The 14,426-nt window shown below is 51.4% G+C and overlaps 1 protein-coding gene across 1 annotated transcript in view; it reads left to right on the top strand.

Moving 5' to 3' along the window:
- Nucleotides 1-13,407, top strand: part of SRBD1 (S1 RNA binding domain 1) — a 781,048-nt gene extending 767,641 nt beyond the window's left edge. Inside the window, exon 22 of the mRNA XM_078649673.1 lies at nt 12,925-13,407. Coding sequence (XP_078505799.1) covers nt 12,925-13,214 — 290 coding nt within the window. The 3' untranslated portion in view covers nt 13,215-13,407. The remainder of the gene's footprint in view (nt 1-12,924) is intronic.
- The last annotated feature ends 1,019 nt before the right edge of the window (nt 13,408-14,426 follow it).

The following is a 14,426-nucleotide window of genomic DNA, read 5'->3' on the forward strand; positions in this document are numbered from 1 at the left end:
TACCACCTAAGTATCACACAGCATTTAGGGGTCTAAGAAAGAACACATTACCCATGATGTATGAAACACATTCAGAGGAGTAGTAAAGAAAAACACATTAATGCATAAACCTACACATTCAGCGGGGTTAAGAATAAGCACATGATGAAATAAAAATACATTCAGGGGTGCAGCGCAAGAAGACACATGATGACTAAACATTCAGAGGTGCAGCGCAGGAAAAGAAAGACACATAATGCATAAAAACATTCAGAGGTGCCAGAGCAATACAATAGCGCAGAATCACATGATGTCTAAAAACATTCAGAGGTGCAGGAATAACACATGTTGCAAGAGAACACATTCAGAGGTGCAATAACCATATCATTGCGCAAAGACTCACATAAGCCACCACCTGTGGCAGTCCCTAGGCCAAACTGGCCTTGTTGGGGCTCAGACGCCCTGAGTCTCAATGTCAGGGCCTAAACGATGCAGGGCCCCTGGGAACACTCACAAGGGCCTAAACGTTGCAGCTGGCACTAAGTGCTGCGCAGCTGGGTAGGCCTGGCACCACGGTGCCCCTCGCTGTCCCACACAGGGACTCTCTCTCCAACTTGCGCCTAAACGGTGCAGCTGCCCACTAATTGCTGGACAGCTGGAGAATCATCAAAACTGCGCCAGGGCCCTCACTGGCCCTCAGGTGCAAACTGCGCCGAAGCTTGGAACCACACAGGCTCTGAAAACACTGGTCAAACGTTGGAGCCACCCAGGCTCTAAAACACTGGACAATCGTTGGAACCACACAGGCTCTAAAAACAATGGGCACACGTTGGAGCCACACAGGCCTCTAAAAGACAATGGTGCCCCAAGCCCCTCACAGGGACTAGACAGCTACGGGCCCTCGGTGGAGCCTCTCTGGGCTCGAGACCACGTTGGGGCGACCCGCTGCCAACCGGGGCCGCCCTAGATGCACCAAGGTAAATTATGCCTCTACGAGCCTCTCTGGGGCTCACACACGCTGGGGCGACCCACTGCCAACTGGGGCCGCCCTAGATGCGCCAATGTCCAGTATGCCCCTACGAGCCTCTGGGCTCGCCAAACGAGATGAGGCCCCTTGAGCCCCTCTGGGCTCATAGAACGTGGGGCGACCCACTGCCATCTGGGGCCGCCCTCGAAGCCCTCCGTGGCTTCACACTGGCTATCGGCGCGAGCTCGCGCCACTGGGGGGGGGGCGGACACCGCAGCGTGCCCCGGCGCCCCTCCCCTCTTCTGCCCCACTCTGCCCGGCCCTCCGCCCAGACTCACCGGGACTCCATCGCGGGCGGGGCGACAGCGGGTCTCTGCTCGCTCGAGGCTCTCCCTCCAGGCGGGGAGCCTCGCGCCGGCCTCCTCTCTTCCTCGCCGGGGCTCCCTCCGCACGCGGGAGCCCCTCAGCCGCCGACCACGAGTCTCCCTCCTCTTCTGCAGGGCTCCCTCGGCACACGGGAGCCCTGCCAGCCGACCGCCTTGTCTCCCTGGGGCTCCCTCAGCCGAGAGGAGCCCTGTCCACCGCCGCCATCTTCTGCCTCTCCTCCTTCTTCCTCGCTCCGCGGACCGCGGGGCGGGACTTCCGGCCGGCCGCGCTGGGATTGGCCGGCCGGCCAGGTACTTCCGGGTCGCCGCGGGCAGCGCGGCGGCCCGATTCAGGCAGGCAGGCGGGGCAGCATTGAAGATATCGGCGCGGGCAGCCGAAATACAAGGACCGATAAGCGAGGCGGGCACTCGCAATGTAAATAAAGCGCTCCCAGCGCTAAATGACGACCCACAGCCGCTATAATTCAAATAAAGCGCTCTACAGCGCTAGAAATCAGGCAGAGCGCTCCCAGGCGCTCAGGGGGAAGCACAGCGCTTCCTGCAAGCAAATGCAGCTCCTCCATGCTGCAACACGGTCCCAGAGCCTCCCAGGGGTAAAGCCAAGTCCCCCCCTCAGCCCAGGCAGGGCAGAGGGGTCCCCCAGGAGTCCAGGCATCCAGGAGCTGGGCAGCACCCAACCCTGGTCGATTCAAGTCCAGATAACAAGAACGTCTTGGGAAGGGGAACAGCCCCTTCTTATCCACAGAAACAGCTTTGAAGTCTTAGAAGTCTTTGTGTGAGCGAGCCCTAAGCTCTGGGTGTATCTGGTTTCCCTCTCCTGTCAGCCTCAGGTCAGAGGTGACAGGGGGCCATCCGGAGGGAGAGCCATAGGGGTGGGCTGCCAGGCACGGCACAGCACCACCAGAGCTCTTTCCACTCCTCCCTAACAGCAGATGGGGGGCCTTTCATCTACGGCTTGACTCAGACCCCCCTCCTCCCAGACAGTCCATCTACCAACAGGCCCAGGCATGCCTGGGCCAGGCCCATCAGCCAATCACGTGCTAGCAGACTCACTACACAATTATGCCAACTTCTAAAAGTGGCGCTCTTCTGGACTAGATACAGCCATGCCGCATACACCATTCTGCAGCATTCATTCTCACGAGTTCATACATATCAAACTCGCCCCTGCACTCCCCACGCATCAGGAATCTACCATGGGCATACATATTTCCCATTCATTCCTATGGGAGGGCAGGTCACTCACCATCCATACACAGAAAGCACACGCACTTTACACTGTACTACAGTGAAAAAGTGCGCAGAGGCCTAAAAATCACCAACCCAGGTTCCAAAAACAGGCTAGGAAAAAGCAAAAAGTCACGGGGTAAACCTGCCCAAAGGACCGGGTCCAACACATCCCCCTTCCAGCCAAAACGCAGGGTAGACCAATCACTACACTGATGGTCTTCAATGCTTTGGGCGACAAAACCACGGAGACGGGCCTGCAGGGCAGGGCCATCTTACAGTTTTTCGCCACTCTGAACCCACAGGGATTTCCCTCAACAAATGCTCTCTGACACAACTAGGATACCCCACTGGTACACACTAGTCATCCACAGCCAGGACCAGGCCCTAGGCCATCCAAAGATCACAGGTCCTAACCAATCCACAGAGTGGGGGCAGAAGCCCCTGGCACACAATAGCCAATCTCCACTCTCTCTCTCAGTGTAGCTACACTACCACTGATCCTTCAACCTAGGGACCACACCCTCAGGTTGACCAGAGGTCACGGCAAGAATGCCCCACCCTACCTCTATTCTACCAATGTTAGAACTGGGGGTCTCTAGTTGGCAGAGGTAAGTACCTTAGACCAAGTAGGGACCCTTGCTTCTAGTCAGGGTGAAGGAATAACCCTCACAGGGAAGCACTCACCAGAACCCAACTCTCCTACCAGATCAGGACCTCACTCCGTCACTGGTCTACCACCTGGAAACGATTCCACTTCTGAGGTACAAAGCACACAGCACAGTCCCTCTTCAAGCAGGTGGGGGGACACAGCACACAGCAAAGCCCCCTTTCCTCTACCTTAGTGGAAACAACAAACTGCAGGTGGGCCCCAGAACACACAGCAAGGGCCGCCTCCTCAGTCTCTTCAGTTGATCCACCTTAGTAGAGACTCCTCTTGACCTAGAAGTTTCCTAATCTCCCAACCTAGGATTTACACCCTTAAGTTGCACCGGGGTCAGAAGTACACCGTCCTTCTGCACCCCCTTCCAGTTCCACTATCACAGGCACAGTATGTCTCAGGCTAGACAGAGCACACGCCAGCGGCGTAGCAGCGACACACTCTCCTCCCACCGGGGTCAGAAGTAAGGACACCGTCCCTCTGCACCCCCCTCCAGAGTTCTGCACCCTCCCACCTTGGAGCGGTACCCCTGGAAGCCAATAACCGGTCAGGACACTGACTACAGATGCCCTTCCCTCCAGGTCAGGCTGAACCTGAACCTGGCCTCCCCCCTCCTCGGGGAACGACCTCCAGAGGCCCCACAAATGGTCAAGCACTCTAGACGGACAAATGCCCAGCGAACCAGGACTTCTGCACCCTCCACTTAGGAGCGGTACTACCAACACCAGGACCGCCGGAGTTCTGATTACAGACACTCCCCGTCCTCTAGACACAGGAAGATCCTCCTCAAATGACTTATAAGTACAGCCTAGGCCCCTGACCTGGCGCTCCCTTAGGGAACCCTTCAGGCCCTGAGATAGGGTTTCGGGCCAACGTGGGACACACCGTCCCACACTCACTCCGCCTCCACTGAGACAGGACGTGAGCCCCTACACCCCTACCATCCTAATGGGACCTAGCTGGGCTACACATGAACCTCTTCACCTACACAGGATCATCAGATACACAAGCCACTACTTTTAGAATCACTCTCTAATGTCTCTGTAAGACATCTAGCACACCGCCAGACATCCACCTTCTTGTCCAATGCCTCTGCAGGACGTCCTGCACACCACCAGAGGTACACCTCACGTGCAAGCTCCTTAAAAAAAACCTCACACGAACTCCTCCAGTTCAAGACACCACTCATCCACACACTCCCCCTCCAGACTGGTGAGACAGTTCCTCACTGCCTCTGACTCTCAACCTGTCACTCTCTTACTGAGCACCAGGCATCATACTCTGGGAACTGGGAATGGGACTTCACGCACTGGACACATTTAAGCTGCCACCACTGGATCCTACCATACTGGGCAATCCAGACACACACACTACACTCAGGGAATAACCACCCTCCTGAGCAAGCAATTTCTCCTCCACCCTCCCTCTCTTCCATCTACCCACACAGGGACAGGAATAGGGATTGGACACTGGACTTAGCAAGGGATTCCTAACCTATGGGAACCTCCCCTATCTACTGGCGTCCCGCCCTGTCATTTTCTCTCATCTGCCACTAAACATAAAGCGCAGGAACACCATCTGAAAATGACACTTCTGAGGAAAAACAAAATCAAAAACAATAATCCCAAATATGTGACTATCTGAAAAACGCAGAGTTTTTGTAATGTAGCCAGTTGTCGCTATGGCACTGGGCAAACGCAAGTCCAAATCCGCACCGCTGACCCACCAATGTTGGAAGCCGGCTATTTCTGGTAGGCTAAGGCTTATGCCAAAGCCAGGCAGAAACCACCATTCCAGTCAGGGCAAGGAATTCACACGCCAAGATAACCCCTGCTCGCCCTCTAGGTAGCATGGCGCGGGCAGTCTAGGCTAAACTCGGAGGCGATGTGTAAAGCATTTGCGTCAGCGCACGACAGCAACAACATACTAGGCACACCACAAAAGAGACTCCACACAAGGTAATATTAAAATAACTTTTGTATTGTCAAAACATATCAGATAGAAATCACACATGTACATTGTGCCAACTGGCACGGCAATATTCACAAGGGATTATTTACAAGACAGGGCCACATGGGCCACTGTCTGAATCAACACTTTGCAGATATAGAAATACTTGTCAGAAATTAGAATAAAAGTATATAAACTTCACTGTAACACAAAGTAACAGTTATAGATCACATCCAGTAACTACTGGGAACAGGTAAGTACCACCTACGCAACCCTAAACTCCTTGGGAGACTGTCACGCAGGGGACCAGGACCTCACTAGGACCACCTGTACTAAAAAGAACAACCACCTAAGTATCACACAGCATTTAGGGGTCTAAGAAAGAACACATTACCCATGATGTATGAAACACATTCAGAGGAGTAGTAAAGAAAAACACGTAATGCATAAACCTACACATTCAGCGGGGTTAAGAATAAGCACATGATGAAATAAAAATACATTCAGGGGTGCAGCGCAAGAAGACACATGATGACTAAACATTCAGAGGTGCAGCGCAGGAAAAGAAAGACACATAATGCATAAAAACATTCAGAGGTGCCAGAGCAATACAATAGCGCAAGAATCACATGATGTCTAAAAACATTCAGAGGTGCAGGAATAACACATGATGCAAGAGAACTAATTCAGAGGTGCAATAACCATATCATTGCGCAAAGACTCACATAAGCCACCACCTGTGGCAGTCCCTAGGCCAATTGGCCTTGTTGGGGCTCAGACGCCCTGAGTCTCAATGTCAGGGGCCTAAACGATGCAGGGGCCCACTACTTGCTGGGCCCCTGGGAACACTCACAAGGGCCTAAACGTTGCAGCTGGCACTAAGTGCTGCGCAGCTGGGTAGGCCTGGCACCACGGTGCCCTCGCTGTCCCACACAGGGACTCTCTCTCCAACTTGCGCCTAAACGGTGCAGCTGCCCACTAATTGCTGGACAGCTGGAGAATCATCAAAACTGCGCCAGGGCCCTCACTGGCCCTCAGGTGCAAACTGCGCCGAAGCTTGGAACCACACAGGCTCTGAAAACACTGGTCAAACGTTGGAGCCACCCAGGCTCTAAAACACTGGACAATCGTTGGAACCACACAGGCTCTAAAAACAATGGGCACACGTTGGAGCCACACAGGCTCTAAAAGACAATGGTGCCCCAAGCCCCTCACAGGGACTTCTTAGACAGCTACGGGCCCTCGGTGGAGCCTCTCTGGGCTCGAGACCACGTTGGGGCGACCCGCTGCCAACCGGGGCCGCCCTAGATGCACCAAGGTAAATTATGCCTCTACGAGCCTCTCTGGGCTCACACACGCTGGGGCGACCCACTGCCAACTGGGGCCGCCCTAGATGCGCCAATGTCCAGTATGCCCCTACGAGCCTCTGGGCTCGCCAAACGAGATGAGGCCCCTTGAGCCCCTCTGGGCTCATAGAACGTTGGGGCGACCCACTGCCATCTGGGGCCGCCCTCGAAGCCCTCGTGGCTTCACACTGGCTATCGGCGCGAGCTCGCGCCACTGGGGGGGGGCGGACACCGCCGCGTGCCCCGGCGCCCCTCCCCTCTTCTGCCCCACTCTGCCCGGCCCTCCGCCCAGACTCACCGGGACTCCATCGCGGGCGGGGCGACAGCGGGTCTCTGCTCGCTCGAGGCTCTCCCTCCAGGCGGGGAGCCTCGCGCCGGCCTCCTCTCTTCCTCGCCGGGGCTCCCTCCGCACGCGGGAGCCCCTCAGCCGCCGACCACGAGTCTCCTCCTCTTCTGCAGGGCTCCCTCGGCACACGGGAGCCCTGCCAGCCGACCGCCTTGTCTCCCTGGGGCTCCCTCAGCCGAGAGGAGCCCCGTCCACGGCCGCCATCTTCTGCCTCTCCTCCTTCTTCCTCGCTCCGCGGACCGCGGGGCGGGACTTCCGGCCGGCCGCGCTGGGATTGGCCGGCCGGCCAGGTACTTCCGGGTCGCCGCGGGCAGCGCGGCGGCCCGATTCAGGCAGGCAGGCGGGCAGGTATTGAAGATATCGGCGCGGGCAGCCGAAATACAATGACCGATAAGCGAGGTGGGCACTCGCAATGTAAATAAAGCGCTCCCAGCGCTAAATGACGACCCACAGCGCTATAATTCAAATAAAGCGCTCTACAGCGCTAGAAATCAGGCAGAGCGCTCCCAGGCGCTCAGGGGGAAGCACAGCGCTTCCTGCAAGCAAATGCAGCTCCTCCATGCTGCAACACGGTCCCAGAGCCTCCCAGGGGTAAAGCCAAGTCCCCCCCTCAGCCCAGGCAGGGCAGAGGGGTCCCCCAGGAGTCCAGGAGCTGGGCAGCACCCACCCCTGGTCGATTCAAGTCCAGATAACAAGAACGTCTTGGGAAGGGGAACAGCCCCTTCTTATCCACAGAAACAGCTTTGAAGTCTTTAGAAGTCTTTGTGTGAGCGAGCCCTAAGCTCTGGGTGTATCTGGTTTCCCTCTCCTGTCAGCCTCAGGTCAGAGGTGACAGGGGGCCATCCGGAGGGAGAGCCATCAGGGGTGGGCTGCCAGGCACGGCACAGCACCACCAGAGCTCTTTCCACTCCTCCCTAACAGCAGATGGGGGGCCTTTCATCTACGGCTTGACTCAGACCCCCCTCCTCCAGACAGTCCATCTACCAACAGGCCCAGGCATGCCTGGGCCAGGCCCATCAGCCAATCACGTGCTAGCAGACTCACTACACAATTATGCCAACTTCTAAAAGTGGCGCTTCTGGACTAGATACAGCCATGCCACATACACCATTCTGCAGCATTCATTCTCACGAGTTCATACATATCAAACTCGCCCCTGCACTCCCCACGCATCAGGAATCTACCATGGGCATACATATTTCCCATTCATTCCTATGGGAGGGCAGGTCACTCACCATCCATACACAGAAAGCACACGCACTTTACACTGTACTACAGTGAAAAAGTGCGCAGAGGCCTAAAAATCACCAACCCAGGTTCCAAAAACAGGCTAGGAAAAAGCAAAAAGTCACGGGGTAAACCTGCCCAAAGGACCGGGTCCAACACTTACTCCTTGCACCCTCCCACCAGCTCTGCATTGTTGCTTGCCTCCTTCCACACTCCAGCATGTTTGCTTACCCCCTCCCTCCTTGGGAGCAAAAAAGCATTGGCTAAACAAATAGGTTTCACCTGTGCAAGCTATTGTCTTTGTCAATATTTTTTGCCTAGTTGCATAGCAGAACGGGTTCTGTGCAGTAGGGCTGAACATTGATTTTAAAAAACAGAGCTATAATGTGGCTAGCGCTGGCCGAGTTATAGCTTTTTCTTATTGCTGTCGCGAGGGTGAGTCAGGAGGCATCTGCCTCTGAGAACGCGCAATGTCAGCAGTTCCGCACGTTGGAATTTCAAAGGCTGCACTCGCAAGATGCTTAATTTAATTCATTTGTAGAGCGCTTGGTTACAACGCCGGTGTGTCCCTGCGATAAGACATCTGAACAGGGTTCTGAGGCGGAAGATGTCACTCTGCTACACCTGTCAGCTGATATATAATGCTCTTTTCCTGCTCGTCCTTTTTGGCAAACAGCCACGTCTTTAATTGCTTGTGGAATCTACTTTCACATGTCTCTGTACTCAACGCCATTGGTAGGGTGTTCCAAGTCTTGGCTGCTAGGTGTGTAAAAGAGCGAGCCCCCATTCTGGCTCTGTGTATTCTTGGTACCGTTACCAGAGCTTTAACCATGGATCTTAGATTCCGTCCTGGGGTATATTGGGTTAGTAGTGGTTGCAAGTATCTTGGGCTGTTTTGTGTTAAAATGCGGTGGCAATAGCACATTGCCTTAAATAGCACTCTTTTTTCTATTGACAACCACTGCAGTCCTTTTCCTCACGAGTGGAGTTGCAGTCTGCTATACGCCTTTCCACCTATACCACTTCTGCCCAGAGTGCTGAATAAGATCAATCTTGACCGGGCCCAAGTCATTCCTGTGGCTCCAGATTGGGCACGAAGAGTCTGGTATCCCAAGCTGCTCAACATGGCCATTGATCCGACATCCTCCCCGGGAGGATCTTCTGTTGCAGCAGAAGGGGACGGTCCTCCACGAGAACTTGTCCAGCCTCCAACTCCTTGCATGGAGATTGAGTGGCGGAAGTTGACGTCGTTTGACCTGCCTCTCGAAGTCTGCGATGTTATCGTGGCAGCCAGGCGTCCCTCCACTAAGACGGTATACGCCTGCAGATGGAACAAATTTGTGGCATGGTCACAGCAAAGGCTATGGATCCCCTTTCCGCCCCTCTTTCTGAGGTTCTGTTGTTCCTCCTTTCTTTGGCCCAGCAGGGCTCTGCTCTGGGCACTCTAAAGGGCTACCTCTCGGCCATTTCAGCCTTCCTTAGACTTCCTGATGAGCCTTCTCTTTTCAAGTCCCCTGTTGTAAATAGATTCCTTAAGGGCTTTACTCATCTTTTTCCTCCTGTTCCCTTCGTAATGCCCCAGTGGGACTTGAACTTGGTTCTTACATATCTTATAGGTGCTCCCTTTGAGCCGCTACATAACTGTCCTCTCAGACTTCTCACTTTGAAAACTGCATTTCTGGTGGCCATCATCTCTGCACGCAGGGTGAGTGAGCTACAAGCTCATTCTTCCAAACCTCCCTTTCTGGCTGTCCATCCGGACAAGGTCGTCCTTAGAACTAGGCCTTCCTTTCTTCCCAAGGTGGTTACTTCTTTCCACTTTGGCCAAACCATCACTTTGTCCACCTGCTTTCCACCTCCGCATCCTTCGAAAGAGGAAGAGAGGCTTCACTGTCTGGAGCCAAAACGTGCGCTTTCCTTCTACTTGGATCGCACCAAACAATTCCGGGTGGACGACCAGCTCTTTGGTTACGTGGGCGCTAAAAAAGTTAGGCCATGCACAAACGGACCATCTCCAGGTGGGTCGTTCAGTGCATCAAAGCCTGCTATTCCTTGGCAAAGAAGAAGCCTCTGGTGGGGCTGCACGCCCATTCCACCAGGGCAACCGCAGCTACTACTGCTTTGGGACGGACGAGGAGTCCCCCTAGATGACATCTGTCAGGTAACTACGTGGACATCGCTGCACACATTCACCAAACACTACTGCCTGGACAGCCAAGTCCGGAGAGACGGCTTCTTTGGCCGTTCTGTTCTCCAGGACTTGCTGGTGTGAACTTAGTACGCAGGCCCACCTCTCGGGTATAATTCAGTGAACAAATTCCGAGTAGGATGGGATGAGAGTACTCCTTACGCGTGTCAATCCACGGCGCGAACAGGAAGGCAGCATCAGTCTGCTTTGCTCTGGGGTCTTTCCGTTCGCGCCATGTATTGACACGCTTAAGGAGAACTCTCATCCTGTCCTACTCGGAATTTGTTCATCGAATAATATCGAGGTACTTTAGGCAACAACGCCTGTTGCGCACCAGTAATCTTCACTTTGGAGACAATGCATGACTAATTAGGTCACATCCTTTTCAAATTCATCGCAGACGGTATCGGAGCCCAAAAATCATTTACCAGCGTTCCAGTAAACACTATCAGCCTACCAACGCTGTATTGTGGCATCAATTGTATTTCAAGACTGTGCTACCCACTGGCTGTCAGCACTTCCCCCACTCACATTTGGGCTCCTGGCTGGGTTCCATTGTGAGTATTAATTGTTTTTTTCACTCACGTGTGGCACACACTCCTCACGGGGTTACGCAGTCATACCATCTAGTGTCCCTACATCCCTAGGTCCTGATGAGATCCCACATTTCACAAGAGGGTCGAAACCTTGTTGACACAAGATAAAGCGAACCATTAACTAGCACATATCACTGTATATAGCTGCTGTACATCTTATATCCATTTAATGGTCGACTTTCATACAACTTTGGGAACCTTGTAATTGTCACAAATTTTTCACTATTATCCTAGGTTCCTTTTTTCACTTGGGACACCACACACAACTGTTTTGTATTTCTTTTTTCATTGTACATATCAAAGTTCTTTGTAAACATAAAAGCCTGAGTGTACAATACAGAACCATCAGTGTATGTGATTTCTTCGCCCTAATAATGTATAAGGTGGGGGGGGGAGCGGAGGTGCATTACAGGTCAGGTCAGGCCTGTGACTTAGAAGGGAATCTTGAGCTGCTTCTAGATATCCCACTGACGCCCCCTCCAACCATTCAAGGGTTTCAAGCCACTTTTCTAGCTGGCGAGCACAACAGAGTCAGTTAGGAAAAGCACACCCTTAACTCCTTCAGCGCGGCGCGAGTTTCCGGGCTGTGCTAAAGGTTCTATTGAGCGGGCGAGGCCATGACGGAACGGTTCCGTCATAAGCACAGCCCGACCGGCGCTCATGATGGAACCGCTCCGTCATGAGCACCGAAGGGGTTAAGCAACTACGGCACACGCCACAAGCCTTAAAACAACAGCTACCTGTTTGTTGTTTATTTGGAGGAAACTCTTTTATTTCTATAGCAAACTGTGCCGCCCCCGGATCTACATCACAAAGATGCAGGACCAGAGCTGTTTTAATTTTCACTGCGCTGCAGAAATGCAATGTATCAGTGACACACTGGTCATCATAGCAACAGGCCCAGGCTGGCAGCAGTGAAGTGGATTTGCCTGCGAAAGCATTCTCTGCAAACTGAAGCGCGTTTGGGATTTTCTTAATTATTATTACAGTGCTGCATGGAACTTGAAGTCGGATGAACAGTAATGCGTGACTAATGCATTTTAGTGCAGTGATGTGGACACCAGCACTGAAATGCGTGAGTCTAACCCATGATGCAGGGCTGCAGTATTCTGTTCCAAAGGCCTCCTGCCACCTACTGACCATGTTTTGTTTAACCCTTTCCATGCGCCCGTCGGCCAACGGCCATTGCGAGCACTATCTTTGTAGTGTGGGTGCACGGCCGTTGGCCGACGCGGCCCCGCCCACCTAATCAAACCGCTGCACTGCGGCGGAATTGCCACCGCGGTTAAGCGGGTAACTGTAACACAGACCGTTGTAAGCCCTATATTTACACAGTGCACAATACTATTAGCCTCTAATACTTTCCAGGACACCTGGGCATCATGTGTCGTAGGCTTTGTAGAAAATGCTTCAATCAAAGCTGGACTTCCCCAGTGCTACTGCTCACATGGAAGGCACATAGTTAGGAGATACGTTTCTCTACCAAAGGTATATGGTGGTTATAACAAGCACAGATATTCAAATATAGACGACAGCTCATGCACAGACTATAATTGATAGGAATGAAAATTGTCCCATGTGTGACTTCTATGTTAGCTACTGTTAATTAATAATATTAGCTTATTTTGCTTTTTCAAATATGGGTAGACTAGTATTAAAGCTGTTATAATGTCATGGCCTAATTTAAAACACGGCACGTCATATACTGTACCAAATGAATTACCAATTTACTTATGTTATGTTGAGTTACAACTAGGAAGAGAAATGTATCCTGTGTGTAGTAAATACGTGCTTACCTACTCATCATTTGTATCTGCATGTCTCGGAAGTATCCTCACTCACAGATTTTCTCTACTCGTTGGAGAATACATCTTTAATGTAAAGACAGCTCATATATTTTAGAATATTAGTGAATCATATCACTGAAAAATTGTCAGAAAAATAGATATCTTCCAGTTTTATTACACAATCTTTAATAAAAAATATTTAACTTCATGTTGCATTTTTTTAAACTTATTTCACGACCTTATCTTTGTGTTTATTTGTTGCAGAATTTGACAAACCTGATTTTAAAACAAATATAGTCTGCCTTGAGGATTTGAAAATCGGAACAATTCTAACTGGAAAAGTAGAAAATGCCACTCTGTTCGGAGTTTTTGTTGACGTTGGAGTGGGCCGCCCTGGATTAATACCCATGCGCTTCATAACAGAAGCAAAACTGTCCAAAGATCGAAGACGGCGGAGCCTTGGGCTGGGTCCTGGGGAAAGAGTGGAAGTCAAAGTGATTAACATTGATATACGGCAATCTAGGATCACATTGGAACTTATTCGTGTTTTATGATTTATTTTTTATTTTTTAATTTGTGTTTTGTTTTCATGTTGCCAAGATAATGAGTATAAAACATGACCACGTTTTTATACACGAAGGATCAACCATTTTATTGGCGTTTGTAGCTAGCAATCCTAACTAATGACTCAGAGGACCACATGGATTTATTCTGTTATTGCTGCACAATACATCAATTTATGAAGAATTTGTTTCTGTGCATTCTTTAGACCGAACTCAATGTGCCATTTTATTCAGGGAAACAGTCAGCATTGCATTTAAGTGAAAAAGGAAGTACATCTGTTTACATTGACATTTAGATATTGCAGCCAGTTTAATCTTTCTGTTTTACTGCCTGCTTTTATATTATAGACCCTTGTTTCCATCTTTGACCTTGCTCTGACGCTTTATTTTCCTTTTTCTGTTCTCTGCCTTTTTCAGGTCGGTAAATGATTCTGTTTTTTCCTCCGGCTGCTGGAAGTTAATCTCACGCATTTGCCATTATTTGTGTGAGCACCCCCTCCTCTGTCTTTGAATCGTCTCTGATCTATCAATGTTCTCATTAGCTTGTCACTACTGGAAAGAATACAAAAGGATGTATTTTCTGTGTGATGTTTTGTAATAGTCTCTTTACGTTTTTGTTCTATTGTACAGGATCTTCACTCTCTAAATATAAATGGTTTCACTCGGCTTTCGTTACCACATTATTGGCCACTCTTCAACTGTTCATAACTTACTCCTTAATTTCCCACTCATCCCATGGCACTAACTGTGCCTCTCACTGGCATGTTTCTTTCCTCTTGTGCTCCTGCGCCGTTTACTATCCTGATCCCCTCGATTTGCTCTTCCTTTTCTTGGTTTGCCACTCTCCTGTGTTGACTGGTTAGTGCTCCTTATGCTATACTCTGTTTTCCCACTCCCTCAACTGTGCTCACTCCATTCCCCACCCCCTTTGTACTGCACCTCAGTTGTGCTCCTTTTGTGTCATATGTGCTCATTTCCATCCTCCTCACTTTTCCTCCTGTCCCCCTACCCCACTGTACTACAAACCTGTTTTGCTTCTTTGGCATTTTCTCTGCTTTGCTTCCCATCCTCCCCCTCCTCCCACTATGTGTGCCCTCCATGCAGGTTGCTTCTTGTATATCACTGTGCACTCCTTCCATTTCTTCCTAACCCTTCCTTGCTCATGTGATCATCTAGTATCCCTTGTGCTGCTTCTTCCATTTA

This window comes from Lissotriton helveticus, chromosome 6 (assembly GCF_964261635.1).
Source record: "Lissotriton helveticus chromosome 6, aLisHel1.1, whole genome shotgun sequence".
Taxonomy (NCBI): Eukaryota; Metazoa; Chordata; class Amphibia; order Caudata; family Salamandridae; genus Lissotriton; species Lissotriton helveticus.